The 15,353-nt window shown below is 43.0% G+C and overlaps 1 protein-coding gene across 3 annotated transcripts in view; it reads left to right on the top strand.

Annotated features, from left to right (window-relative positions):
- SEC24D (SEC24 homolog D, COPII coat complex component) overlaps positions 1 to 15,353 on the top strand; it is a 163,539-nt gene that overhangs the window by 118,783 nt on the left and 29,403 nt on the right. For all 3 annotated transcript variants that reach the window (XM_073603216.1, XM_073603224.1, XM_073603209.1), the window contains exons 12-16: positions 215 to 406; positions 3,972 to 4,065; positions 11,086 to 11,202; positions 12,827 to 12,997; positions 14,676 to 14,772. In XM_073603216.1, the coding sequence (XP_073459317.1) occupies positions 215 to 406; positions 3,972 to 4,065; positions 11,086 to 11,202; positions 12,827 to 12,997; positions 14,676 to 14,772 (671 nt within the window). The remainder of the gene's footprint in view (positions 1 to 214; positions 407 to 3,971; positions 4,066 to 11,085; positions 11,203 to 12,826; positions 12,998 to 14,675; positions 14,773 to 15,353) is intronic.

Raw genomic sequence — 15,353 nt, 5'->3', positions numbered from 1 at the left:
TTACAAAATATATAACTGATAAGCAATGACACTTCATTTAAGAATGAAATATATGTCTAAACTTTGACCTGCCAGACAGTATGTCCAGAAAAGACATTGTGATCTCAAGAAACTCTTTAATACCATATTTTTATTTTCATTCTTTTACTTTTTTAATTACGTTTTAATAATATTGATAAAACTATGGAAAGGGTAATGTTTGTTTTTCTTGCAGAGAGGAAAATGCAGAGTCGTCAGCTATCCGTGTGGGATTTGTCACGTATGATAAGGTTCTGCATTTCTACAATGTGAATGCTAACCTGGCCCAGCCTCAAATGATGGTGGTGACAGACGTGGCAGAGGTCTTTCTGCCTCTACTGGATGGATTTCTTGTCAATTTTAATGAATCCAGATCAGTCATAAACAAGTAATGTATTCTTTTATTGTAAGCCACATAGTGGATTCATTTACTAGTATGAATGTGTATTATTATATAAAACCAAAATTATTTTTAGCAAAGCCCTGTCAGTCTTTTCCTGTCAAGAAAACAGGTTTACTTTAAATTTCCAAAGCATGGAAGGCTGATGTCAAATGAGCAAAAGAACTTCTAAATAAAGAAGAACAGCATGTACTGACCTTTGTGATGAACTTTGTCATCGTTTAAAGCAACACAGACCACTACATCCCTGTACAGTGTACAGGGTGGTCTACTTTCAGAAATCCATGTAGCATTTTTCAAAGTTGATCACTCTCCCCAGTGCAGACAGGGAATATCAAATCCCCAGGATTTCATTGACCAGCTGATGCAGCTGAGTAAGTTAGATCAACCTTTTTCAACCAGGGTGGCCTCAGATTTCTGCAGAGGTGCCTTGGCAAAATGCCTAAAAATTGCCAACAAATTGTATACAAGTTAGTGGGTGGATGAAGCTTGCTTTTTAGTTACACAAAGCCACATTTTTTTATTGTGCACCAATGCAACCTTCTAGCCACCGGCATCCTAACAACCAATGACATCATGATAAGGAGGACGTTGGGTGCCTGCACGGCATCTTTGTGTTGCCCCTCTCCTTCAGCATTGGGGTCACATTAGCTAAGTGAGGGAGAAGAGAAACGCTGGAATACTAGTCAGTACCAGTATGCAAATGTGTATTATATAAATAAATCACCTCTAATGTTAGGTGTCCTTTGTAAGTGAATGTTGCTGCATTATGTAAAACTATTAGTTTTGTTTTTTGGAATGGGGTGCAAAATTTTGAAGGGTGCCCTGAGTGAAAAAAGGTTGGGAAACACTGGGTTTGCCTGCCTCCAAGTTGGACCCTATTTAATAAGTGTTACTGAGGTTTATTAATCAAATCTGGTTGTAGTTCATCTAACACCCCTCACTGAGCATTACTTTAGAAGTTTTTGTCTTTACAGCAATGCTAAGTTCTACACATACATACACATTCAAATCTATACCCATTCTTAGGCACAATGCAATTTGCAATATTCGGTGTCCATTAGCAACAGATGATCATATATTAATATGACTACAGCTTGCCAATAAGAAGATTTTAAGTTATTTTGGCCATACTTCTGTAGGTCGCAGGAGTGCACTGAGTTCTGCACTCTTGTCACCCAAATTCAGCCGACAGCAGTCTGCTGTCATTGCACGTCACAGAGCCGGTCCAGGTTCTGGAGAGATCCTGACTTTGGGGCTTAAGATAAGGAGGACTGCAGATCATTTAACAGGCCTTGAACATTCCATGTAAGAAGCTTTGGGGGGCCATGGAAAATGTAGTCTAGAGTAATGGTCAATGGAGTGTTGACGGCTCTCGGGGCAGCAGAACAGTCCCACCAGGGGCACAGACATAAGGCAGGAGATTCATGTAAGAAAATAAATGTGAGGTAAGTGGAAAAACAACACTGTATAGGCAGTAATCAGGGAAGTATGTCAATGAATAACAGAACAAACCCTCCCTCGCAGCTGCACATTCAAACTCAGTGAGAGCATGTTTCCCAAAAAATAAACTAATAAAACGAAATAAAAAACAATAGAAAAAAAGGGCCACGGTAGTAACAAGCAAATAGTTCAACCCCCATCATGGAGTGATCCTAGGGGGGGCGACCACTCGCTGAAGAGTGTTGAGAGTAGTAGGTCACTATACAATAGTGCTGCTTGGGTTGAGTACAGGTGAGGAAGTCCTTGGTAAAAGGATTGCCCACAACAGTGTGCAGGGGGGGGGGGGGCGCAGGATACGGCAAGGACAGAGTCCATTGTGCAGGTGGTAACGGGAAACTATGCTGAAGTAACGAGAAAATGTCCACCCAAGATTCGAGTGTTCGGAGAAGAAGGGAGAAATAACAGTCTTGACTTCAGGGACCATCGTTGGCAGAAAACATGCAGCAAGGCAATAAAAAAGGGTTGCCCCCTCCAATCCCCAGTTCACATAGCAGCACACGGTGAAAAGGGTTCAGAAGACAGGTGGGCAGTAGGGGACGGGGAGAATACATAAGGCAATAGGAATACCGGAAGTGGGAAGAACCAGGGGTATTAAGCAGGGGTAGAACAAACTCACAACAATCCCAGGTGTACTTGAAAATCAAGCTGGGTCAGCATCGGCTGCTGCACATTGATCCAACCAGGCTGAAGCTAATACTGGATCCTCGAAGAAGTGGACGGGTCATCTCCCACCACTCGGAGCAGTGCCGGGTAGATATGGCATAGGTGAGGAGCTGGACTCAAAGTTGGCGTTTGGCATCTTGGAAGCGAGACTGTTGGCGCTGGACCTGTGGCAAAAAGTCCAGGAAAACAACCACCCTCGTGATCTGGAAGGGGATGTTGCCCTTAAGCCTAGTAAGACCAAGGATGGTGTCTCGGTCCCTGTAATTTATGAACTTGGCGATGAAAGTACAAGGCTGGGCTCCTTGAGGTGGCGGATAAGACCTCTCACTCAAAGGTGGTAATAAGGAGAGTTTCCAGGAAAGTTACTGGGTCGGGGCCCTCCTGCAGGCCAATTAAGTGCAGATTGCAGCGATGAAGTTTATTTTCCAAGTCATGTTTGGCCATAAGCTGCTGTAGTTGATGCTGCATGTGTTCCCAGGAGTGCTGCAAAGGGTGCAGGGTATTCTCTGCCCTGCTAATGCGAGTCTCAGCCTCAGTCACAGGTTCTTCAGCTTGTGGAAATCCTTGCGGATAAGGGAAATGTCTTCACCTCTTCGACCTTGGTGGCCAGCTTTGAGGACCTTAACAGTACCAGCTGCGGACTGTTCTGATTCAGAAGGGGGAGCACCCCCATCTTCCCTCAGCGAATCCTTCTCCTGCCTTTGGAATCTGTCTAGTTTCGCGCTGGTATCTGTTGCCTTGCAAGGTGGGCATGGCAAGCAGGGTGAGGGGACCCCATGGGTGGTATTTGAGTGGAATTTAAAGCAGGATAATCGATCAAGATTTTGAAAACAGGATGAATTGGGGACAGGACTTTCCACACTAGTGTCCTACTCCACCATACCCATCATAGATCCTGTTTCGCGCACTGCTGAGAACCTAAACCAGCTACTCCCTGCCCACTCCACAGCACTCCAGTGAGCGCTGGAGGGGCAGAGCACTGAGACGGTGACTGGCAGTCATCGCTCTCTGCTCACTGAAGACCGAGAACCGCATGATCATTGGTCTTTTATCGTTCCGTTATGGGTCTTAGAGGTGGTAGGGGACAGATGCAGAATTCACCTAGGTGAGTATAAATGTTTTTTTTTTTTTAATGCCCATACTTCTCTTTTAATTGCTTACTCATTATTGCTTATTTGCCTGATTATCAAAAAAACAGTAAGCATTTGAAGGATCGGTCCATGAAAAATGAATATTAGTTTAGTTTTGAGTAGTCATAGTAAGTTGAAGCACCCACTGGCATCTTTATCTAGTAAGGGAGCTAGCATTTTCAGAATGAGATATGTACTTATATAATGTTCTTTGATTTCCTCGCCTTTATAATCACTAATCTTGTCCTGTCTTACAGCTTGCTTGGACAGATCCCAGATATGTTTGCGGAGACAAATGAGAGTGAAACAGTCTTTGCTCCAGTTATCCAGGCTGGCATGGAGGCATTAAAGGTTAGACTGCATTTTTCATGTACAAATAGACCTACAGGTTTTACTTGGCACATTTGTATAATGAATATAACCTAACATTTTTCACTTATAAAAGATTTTACAAATTTATTCTTAGATGATTTTAAAAGTATAATGTTATTGTCGTTTCTGAGATGTAACTTATATTTATTTGTTTAAGTAAACACTTTTGAAAGATATCATCTTTGCTTGCTTTATATATGTTGAAACTAAAATTGTAATGCCGCGTACACACGAGCAGACTTGCCTACACACGATCACACCAAGGTCCGACAGATTCGTACGTGATGACGTACGAACGGACTAAAATACGGGAGTTGATAGCCAGTAGCCAATTGCTGCCCTAGCGTTGGTTTTCGTCCGTCGGACTAGCATACAGACGAGCTGACTTTTCGTTAGGAACTGGGTCAGGCGGAGTTCTGACGTAAAGATTTGAAACAAGTTCCAAATCTAAAGTCCATCAGATTTTCAACTGAAAAAGTCCTCTGCAGGTCCGCTGAAGCCCACACACGTTTGAATTGGTCCGTCGGACCAGTCCGGTCGAAAAGTCCGCTTGTGTATACGCAGCATAAGAATTTCATTAAATGCCTGCTTACATTGCAGTGTTTTTTCTTACAACCACTGTACTGACATAACTGTCAGAATTATTTCAGTTGGTGAATGTCATATAATTTTAAAGTATTTAAAGCACTAGTTCAGTAAAACACTAACTATACTTAAATCTACTCCCACCTCCACTGTAGGCCTATTCTATCTACCCTTGTGAAAGGAAAGACCTGTATACTTATATAGCGGTACCCCTGTAGGGGCTGCTGGATATTGTGGTCCACCTGTCACCCTGCCCAGCATTCACTTCCCAGTCACTTTTGAGACAGTGAACAATGAGTATGTTTGTTTTGTATTTTTATTGAGGGATTTTTGAACTTGGATAGGGCAAGGAAAATGATGGGATGCCCAGAATCAATAATGGAATCAATAAGATGATCAGTTGGAACCTCTATTTACACTTCTAGAGCTCCAGTCTCCTCCAGCACAACGCTTATTTCTAGACTGTCTCTCTCTCTTTCCTGTACAATACTTGGTTCCAGGCACAGCTAGCACATGGTAAGCCCAACTCTGACTCTGTCAGGCCTTAGCAACTGCCATTTGCAGGCAGGGAATGCGGGCCCCTTTAGTGTAGCAACTGATAGTGGATGAAAAGTCCTTTAGTGCTACCTGTCCTATGATGGACTACTGCTCCCAGTCAGTCTTCTTCAGACCCTGCCAGCCCTCCTGACTGCAGCCGTCCGACTTCACTGCCCATGACACCACAGTCTCTCCTGCTGGCTCTCCATCCATCTCAGATTGCACACTCCCAGTCCACTCCGACATGCCTCCCCAGCTCTCCCAACTGTGCCTGTCACTCACCAGCCCTCCTGGCTGCATTGGTGGATCCCTCCTGGAGACTTGCCCAGCAACACTAGCTCCCGTTGTCTTTCTCGGTTCCTTTTTGTGCCTCCTGTCCAGATCCTGCTTTGTTTCTCAGCAAGGCTCCGACTTGCACCCGAACCCCTCAGGCCCAAGGTCACTCCCTCCAGACTGGGGAGTGCTTTAAAGGCCCGACAACCTAGTGCTCCATCTCCAGCTTCTTCCACCCGACAACTCCTCACCAGCTGGGCTGATTTTAGGTATTTAAGGAGGCCTGCCCCCTGCCAATCCAGATTGGGGATTGGCCAGGGCTACTTAGAACACCCCAGGCAGTTCCGCCCCTCTTCCCCTCCTCCCTTCTAGAATCCTCTACAGCTAGGCCTGATTAAATTTACATGTAGTGACAAAAATCCTACTACTAGCACCTACCTAAAGTGGAGGGTGATCCACTCACACCCACCATAAACCAGCTGGTCCCTCAGCTGGGAAAAATTTGAAAAAGAATGGCTCCTGGGCCCAGGAGCAAGGGCATGCCATAAGGTAAATTGGAAGGGGAAAGGGAAATAACTTGATTGGGGGTATGGTACAAATAAATATGTATAAATGTGTATAAATGTGTATAAATATGTACAAAAATATATAGGAATTATCTAGTAGGTATTTACAACTGTACAAATGTATGTACTCCTAACTACAAGTCCCCGCAGCTAACATCACACAATATACACACAATATACAAACTTTGTGCCAGAGCATCTCTCCCTCGGGAGAAATACTCTGCCCGCAGGAAAAAAATATAGAAGGAATCTTTACTCCAGTCGGAGGGGATCCCATCCCATCCCAGAGGTTCCTAAAAGAAAACAGAAGCACAACAACATCCTACGCTCCTCTATCTACATACTGTACAATATTTTTCTGTTGAGAGGGGGTTATGATCTTGTCAACACAAAAAACCCCCCACATTTGCTTCACATAGTAATTTTCCTGTCTGTTCTGTCAGGAGGGGGTTAAAACCCACAGACCACTCCGCCAGCCTCTCCATGTATCCAAGCTCTGCCAATAGTCTGGGGGAACCCCAATCTATGGCCCTGCCCTCGCACGCCCGGTCCAGCTCACCTGAGGGTGCACCCCCTTCCATCACTAGCTCCTTCTGGACTGGGATAGCAACGGACATAGAAGCAGCCAGCATTTCAGGGACATCTAGCTTCTGCATGGCAGTACTCACAGTTGCTGAGTCCCCGACCAGGCCGCAGGCCATGACAGTCTTCTCTTCTACTCCTATGTCCTCTTTCTTCACGGGGGAGTCACCAAGCCGCAACTCCACTCTGCCTTTAGGGCATGTTCCAAGGCCCTCTCCGGCTTTCTGGGACTTCAGCGGCTGCAAACGGCAGAGTCCTGAGAGCAGGTCCACATTGAAGTAGCATGGTTCCTGCTGGGCAGATGTCAGCCGTGTCAGTGGTTCGCTGCAATGGCCACACCGGACCCAGGCGCTGACCATCACGGTCAGTATCTGGCACTCAGGACACAGAAGACAGAGCTGCTCCGTCCCATCTTTCATCTTTCATCTTTCAAAAGGATGAATCCCCTGCGGTGCTCCAATCGAACACCAGTGTCCACTGCGGCACCCATGTCAATGCTGGGAGGAAACTACCCTCCACCATCTTCCTCTGCCTCATGTCTGCTGCTAGCAGGGAATGCTGGGTCTCCTCCAGGGCGTGGCACCGCCAACTCGCTTCCAGACGGGCTGGCGCCAGTGGAACTGACAGGCAGACTCCTCCCTGGGCACGCTGCTGTAACCCCTGTTGAACACACTGAAGTTTGCAGGCATGCTAATGCTAGCAAGACTTGTCCAGGCATGTCACTCAGCACCGACTGTGCCCGAGCAACTAAGAACTAATGACCACTGACTTTTCCGGTGGTTGCCGGTAGCAACAATAAAGTTTGTAGCCAATGTCTCACTGAAGGGTACTATCTCAGCACAGTCCCGCCTGCAGGCTTACCCCCGCTCACCCCAGGCAACAGTAGACAGTTCCAGGCACACTTTGTTTGAAGCAAAGGTTCAAGATGCCCAGCATTAGCAGAACGCTGGACATATTTGTAATCCACAATGAGACGTCTAGCAATAGTAGAACGCTAGACGTATTTGTAATCCATAAGCGCCGTTACCCGGTGACAGCACATCGTGAACAGTTCCTGAATTGCAGGATTGTAGGATTGGTACAAGTGTCTGTCCCAGCGCCGGTTGGGGCAACTGGGTAAGCAGGAGCATTAAGTAGCGACGATCCTTGCTGGTTGCTATGGACAATGGCACTTGTTACAGAACTGAAACAGCAGGCAGAGCACACAAGTCCTTTCTCCGGGGTCAATCCTCAATAGTGGCGGAACAAAGCACAGTTCCCCAGCTCAGTCAACCTCAGTTGCTAGGGACAATGACTGACAGGTTACCCATGAACAGGTGATCCCGGACCAACCCCAAAATGTAGCGGTACCCCCGTAGGGGCTGCTGGATATTGTGGTTCACCTCTTACCCTGTCCAGCCCAGCATTCACTTCCCAGTCACTTTTGAGACAATGAACAATCCGTATGTTTGTTTTGTATTTTTATTGAGGGATTTTGAAATTGGATAGGGTAAGGAAAATTATGGGATGCCCAGAATCAATAATGGAATCAATAAGATGATCAGTTGGAACCTCTATTTACACTTCTAGAGCTCCAATCTCCTCCAGTACAATGCTTATTTGTAGACTGTCTCCCTCTCTCCTGTATAATACTTGGTTCTTGGCACAGCTAGCACATAGTAGGCCCAACTCTGACTCTGTCAGGCCTTAGCAACTGCCATTTGCAGGCAGGGACTGCGGGCCCCTTTAGTTTAGCAACAAATAGTGGAAGAAAAGTCCTTTGCTACTAGCTGTCCTATGGTGGACTACTGCTCCCAGTCAGTCCTTTTCAGGCCCTGCCAACCCTCCTGACTGCAGCTTGCCCGACTTCACTGCCCATGACACCACAATCTCTCCTGCTGGCTCTACATCCATCTCAGACACTCCCAGTCCGCTCCGGCATGCCTCCCCAGCTCTCCCAACTGTGCCTGTCACTCATTAGCCCTCCTGGCTGCACTCCGGTCGATTCCTCATGGACACTTGCACGGCAACACTAGCTCCTGTTGTCTTTCTCGATTCCTCTCTGTGCCTCTTGTCCAGATCCTGCTTTGTTTCTCACCAACGCCCTGGTTTGCACCCTAACCCCTCAGGCCCAAGGTCACCCCCCCAGACTGGGGAGTGCTTTAAAGGCCCCGACAACCTAGTGCTCCATCTCCAGCTTCTTCCATCGACAACTTCTCCCCAGCTGGTCTGATTCTAGGTATTTAAGGAGGCCTGCCCCCTGCCAATCCAGATTGGGGATTGGTCAGGGCTCCTTAGAACACCCCAGGCAGCTCTACCCCTCTTCCCCTCCTTCCTTCTAGAATCCTCTAGAAGCCAGAGGGAGGTAACCGTGAAAGCATGTGAATCACCTGCTGCTACTCTAGGCCACTCCCAGCCCACACAGATCAAAGTAAACAGCCTGATTAAATTTACCTGTACTGACAAAAATCCTACTACTAGCAACTACCGAAAGTAGAGGGTGTTATACTTACATACTCTGAGGATACTCCGGTCCGGTCACGTGATCAGGTCCCAGTGCTGGCCTATGGGTGACATCACCTAGGCTCTACAGCTGTTGTCGGCGATCTCGCCTCTTCACTGAAGCCAGTGCTGGGACCCGATCATATGACTGGACCAAAGTTCCCTCAACATAGGTTAGTATACAGATCTTTCCTTTTCAGGGTATATCAAATAGGCTTAGAATGAGGCTGGGAGTAAATGTAAGTATAGTTACACTAGTGTTAGACTGAACTTCCACTCTAAGCTTGACATAAAAGTTAATTTGACTAAATCATCTTTGCAGTGTATGGTCTCATGTCTGAACCTAATTTGATTCTACACAGTGGGGTTTACTAAAGAAGCATGCACTAACTTGTAGCAACTAGGGATGGGCTGTCTGTTTGGGTCAAACATGAGTTTGACTTGAACATTGGCTGTTCGTCGGTTTGCCAAATAGCGAACAATTTGGGGTATTCGCGGCAAAAGCCTTTAAAAGTCTACATTGTAGAGTATTTGGCCACAGTATGAGTTCATGGCCACCAGTTTTAGTATTCACAAAGGGTCATAACTGATAGTAATATGTGTAGGATATAAGTACTTATTTTTTTACGTATGAATAATTACCAAGCCTAAAACCAAGCTCCATGGTTTCTTATGAATTGCTAATTTACAATAAAATAATTTACACTTATAATCACAAAAATGTAAATGTAGACTAATTTTTTGACCAAGTTGTGTGTCATGTGAGATTGTTGTATGCTTTTTCCCAATTGCAAAATTGTTATCTTACAACAATCTTTAGCTGCTATAGATGGCACAATGCTCTAATTGCCCGTATTATTTAAGAATGCAAAAATGTTTACATTCTTTCCTATCAAACCTTGTATCCTATTATGCAGCCCACATAAGCTTTGAAAAGACAGCTCTTGTTTAGAATGTGAAGCTGAGGGTATATACTCATAAAAGAGAACTTTAAAACAAATCTACGGGATACTAATAACCAGGCTCCCAACCCTCCCTCTACCCATCCTATTTTCAACCATTATCATTTTTTTTTGTTTTTTTAATCCTAAAATATCAGATTGTGGTACAAAATAAGTATTAAACTAGCCATCTTATCCTAAACTGAGCTCCGGTTTCATGCTCTGTCAAAGAAAAGTGGGAGGATACTCTGTGGATATGTGTGTACCACATAGAACTACATTTCCCATTAATCTTTGGAATTATAGTTGTGATTTGGGGAGTTGGGGGGTTCTGTAGGCATCGTCATGAGTTTATGTTTTCTCCACCCCCATAGCCTGTGAAAAGCTGTGAAATGCTGGATAGACCTAGACAGAGATGGGTGGAGCTTGGCAGTGACAAGCAGAAAGAGGCTGCCATTTTAATAGACAACCACAGTTAGAATCATGATGATGAAATAACTTGGCACAAATAATACAGAGACTACATTGGGGCATCCAGGGGGCTGATCACAATGCAGAATATACTAAAAGATAAGATGTAAGGTCCACTGCACAGGATATAATGATGGAAAAGCATTTGCCACAAACTGTACAGGTTTTTACATTGATGTTTTATGTAATTATCTATATCCACTTTTTTATTTTACAAATAAACATTCTAGTTTTTCTGAAGAAATTGCACAGCAGATTTTTCGTTTTGAGGCGGTCACTCTTTAATGTACTTGAGAATAGGAGAGACATCAGTACTCCCAGTACTTCAAGTTAAGCAGTTGGCAGGTGTTAAAACTAACTCCCAGTACTCCCTCTTGTCGCCCATGTGAACATACCAATCAGGGTACCAGTACACTACTATATCACATTGCTGCATTTTTGGTCATTTTACAAAAAATTCTATTAGTGCGTTACAGTAGTATAGCAGAAGGAGTTGTAGCCCTTACATCTTTGATTTTGTCCATGATAATTTACTGAGAGTCATGCTTTCTTTGTAATGACAGGCAGCAGAATGTGCAGGCAAGCTGTTCATCTTCCATTCATCACTTCCCACTGCAGAAGCCCCAGGAAAACTCAAGAACAGAGATGACAGAAGACTGATTAACACAGAAAAGGAAAAGGTACGTACCAGGCTGTGAGTGCTTACGATGTTGTACTGTAACAATAGAATTCATGACTTTTTTTTTGCAAATCTGCAACTAAAAAGTACTATACAATGTAATCACTATAGGGGCTGATTTACTTATGGCAAACAGACTGTGCACTTTCCAAAGTGCAGTTGCACTCTGCAAGAGCAGTTCCTCCAGAGCTTAGTAAATGAGCAGAAGCTCTGCTGACTTCCATCATCCAATCATGTGCAAGCAAAAAAGATGTTAGTTTTATTTTCCTTGCATTTACAAAGCCCTGGAGCGACTGCAACTTTGCAAAGTGCACAGTCTATTTGCCTTTAGTAAATCAACCCCAGTGCGTCTCATAAAACCTGCTCTATATTTGTGTATATATGGCCCTTATATTTTTAGTTAAAAGATTATGAAAAGAGTACTACTTAACCTTTAGTTTTAAATGAGAGTGCAGATATGATCCTTGTGCTAGTATTAGGAAAATATGTGAGAAAATCCGGACAGCTGCACACTGGGAAGATATTGTCCAAAAGTATTTATTATAAAATCAGGATCATACAGGATACCGCAGCTGATTGTCTGTACTTTTTTGCCACGGTATCCTGTATGATCCTGATTTTATAATAAATACTTTTGGACAATATCTTCCCAGTGTGCGGCTGTCCGGATTTTCTCATCTACCTTCAGCATGATTCAGCATTAGCCAGCACCTGGGGCTCTTTACTCTCGGAGACAACCATTCACTTCACACCTGGTTTGGATCCATACCTGTGCGGTGAAAACTCTCTTGCTATATTAGGAAAATATGCCACGGAACATTATTTTTTTTACATACTTTCATATAAATGTATGTTTGTATACGTACATTAGGTTAATAAAATGAGAACGTTTCTGCTGCTTATGCGGGCATGACTGCCAGCTGCAGCATTTTTGACCTACAATAGTCTGCAGCTACTGCTCTCCAGACAAATATTAAATAATTGGCACCCCAGCACTTAATTGTAAGTGTTTGCTTAGGTGCTTGATGTTTTCAAGCCATCTCCCCTTAATCTGTGAATCCTCTGGATTGGTTGGACAGGATTGAGGGAGGAAACTTGATGACATCAAGTGCCCAATATTCACCTGGAAGGCCTATTTTTTGTTATTAGAAAATTTTGTGGATTTATATTATAGTTGTCTTTACAGTGTATGATTATTTGCTTAATGGGGTTGATTTATCAAAGGCAAATAGACTGTGCACTTTGCAGTTGCTCCAGAGCTTAGTAAATGAGGTAAGGCTTCACTTTTCAAAGAGTAACCAATCACGTGCAAGGAAAATAAAAAAAACAGCATTTTTGCTTGCACATGATTGGATAATGGAAGTCAGCAGAGCTTCTGCTCATTTACTAAGCTCTGGAGCAACTGCACGTGCAAAGTGCACAGTCTTTTTGCTTTTAGTAAATAAACCCCCATATATTGCATTTTGTGGGACCACTTGAGGGTCAATGCATTGTTTACTTTTTTATCTAGATTTCATCCATTAATAGAAGAATGTGAAACTGTTCCTCCATGGGGAAATGTCAATATAATTTTGCATGCTGTGTACATAGAAGACCAAACATCAAAGATTTTATTTCTCTTTCAGAACCTCTTTCTACCCCAGTGCAATACATATGAAAATCTGGCAAAGGAATGTGTGGCCAGCGGGTGCTGTGTAGACCTTTTTCTGTTCCCCAACAACTACATTGATGTGGCATCAGTAGGCCTGGTAACAATGCTTACAGGAGGGACACTCTACAAGTATAACAATTTTCAGGTAAATCATTGCTTTCCTTTAACCCTCCTGGCGGTAATCCCGAGTGTGGATTGGGGTTAAATTTCAGTACCATTAGCGGTAACCCCGAGCCACACTCGGGATTGCATTGCAGAATCCTGGTCTAGGTAACCTACCTTGTCACCGAATCCTGCGATGCCCCCCCCGCTGTGTCCCCTGCAGGATCCTCCGCCCAATGTACTGTGTGCCAGGCTCTGTTCCCTGCGAGTGTCGCAACGCAAATTCAAAAAGTACAAAATGCATAACACATATAGTACACTGTAATCTTACAGATTACATTACTGTATCAAATCATTTCACCTCTCTTTTGTACCTAATGCTTTGTCCAGTGCCCTGCCTGCAGATTTATATTATATATACTGTACTTTATGCCTGAAAATTGAGATTGTCCATGGCAACCAAAAAGTGTCCCTTTACGTCAAAAGTGGTTTTTAGACCAGCTAGAAAACAGCGATAGTAAATTAGAATACTTGCCAATTTCTAGCGATAGTGATTCGTGGGGAAATTAATTTTATTATTATTATATTATTATTTTTTATAATTATTTATAATTATGTATTATATTATAATTTATGATTTCGTGTTTCAAACTTTATCATACCTGGGGTGTCTATTAGACTCTTGTTTGGACAGATTTAAGTGTGTTATTACTAAGAATTACAGGCCTACAATATAAAACGCCAAATTTCTATGCAAAACAAATGTACCGCTTTGAGATTCAAAAATCTGACATAATCATACCGCCAGGGAGGTTACAGGACAAATCTCATGAAAACATGTACACTTTTATTTAATCCCCCAGGTGACTAAATACATGCCCTTTCAAATCCGTGCGACCATTGCTGAGCAGCAGGGTTGGGCAGTTTTACCTCCACTGTTTGACAACGCTGCTAAAAAGGAGATAGATCTGTGAGTGACAGCACTGGTCTTTGGCAGCATGGGCCACTCTGGAGGCCAGTGCTGCCATTCACAACAGATCATTTGCAGAAGAACTAAGGGATACCTTTGACCCCAGGAGCCCCACTGTGATCCTCATTCAAATAGGCCTGTTTCGCTCCGACAACTAAATCATGACTATAGTATTTTACTAGTTATAAACTTTTCAAGCTTTATAAAGTGTTGCTCACATGCACTGTGCATTGGGGCTCAGAGAAGTTTAGCTACTCCCCTGGGTCTGGGTTTGTGACAAGCACAGGAAAGGCATACGTAGGAGTATATGGACAGAAAAAGCGCAGCCTACTTGGCTATACCAGCTGTTTTATTCATACAAAATCCTGGGAAAATCTCATGAGAACTGCACTTGTAGCTTTATTTCAAAGGAAATGTTAAAGAGACCATGTATACATACATATGGAGTGAAAAGCCCCCAGATATATAGAAATTACAAAAATAGATTGATATTTTAATTAGGTGAAAATAAGTTTGATGTGTTGAAGAATGAAAGGCAAATACATCATTGTGTATGGGAAAACAGTTAACTAATGAACAAATATAATTAATCAGTTCTTGCATAGTTAAAGAAAAAACTTTGATTTGGGTGGTGGGAAAGGTCAAAGCTTTGTAGGGGAAGCTATTGTGCAATAGTAGGCTTGAAGTGTGAGAAATGAGTTGTGCTTTGTCTCCACCTACTGATTACAATGGGTACTTATCTTTTTTTCAGATACATACAGAAGGCCAGCAGTTTATCAATGACCTCAAGAAAGATATTCAAAAACGAATAGGATTTGATGCTATCATGAGAGTCCGTACAAGTACAGGTACGTTATTATGAAAATTACAAATGAACACGCTATTAGCCAAACTTTTCAGACATTTTTTTCTGGAACTTTGATTTTGATGGCTTCTTGCAATTGATAAAGAGTTTAAAATTCTTCATTTTGGTATCAGTAATGCTAATTTTTACAGTAGTAAAAACAAGGGATAGCTCACTTGCTAGAGCATCCATCATATACATGAAATGCAAAGTGCATTAGTCTGTGAACCCTGTCCTTATGCTGTAATCATTCAGTTTTTACCATAAAGCTAATCTTTCTGTTTGTGATTTCAAAGGTGTATGGCTTAAAAATCACATATATATATATATAAAAAGTGTCAGTGCAGTTCAGATGGGCTGTAACAAAAAAAATGTCCCTGAAAAATGTTGACAAAAAAGAGCATCCGTGTGTCTTTTTTTCTCTTGTATTCATTTTTTTTATTTTTATTTTTTTTATTTTAACTAATAAAACTGTTACAATTGTTTATCCTCTAAATTAAACTGGTAAAGGGGTCAACATAAGTCCCTAATATCTGAATGCAATTAGAGAAAAGCTTGAAAGTTTACAAGTTGCTGATGCTTGTA

The sequence above is a fragment of the Aquarana catesbeiana genome, linkage group LG01 (genome assembly GCF_042186555.1).
Source record: "Aquarana catesbeiana isolate 2022-GZ linkage group LG01, ASM4218655v1, whole genome shotgun sequence".
Classification (NCBI taxonomy): domain Eukaryota; kingdom Metazoa; phylum Chordata; class Amphibia; order Anura; family Ranidae; genus Aquarana; species Aquarana catesbeiana.
This window is presented reverse-complemented; position numbering and strand designations above follow the sequence as displayed.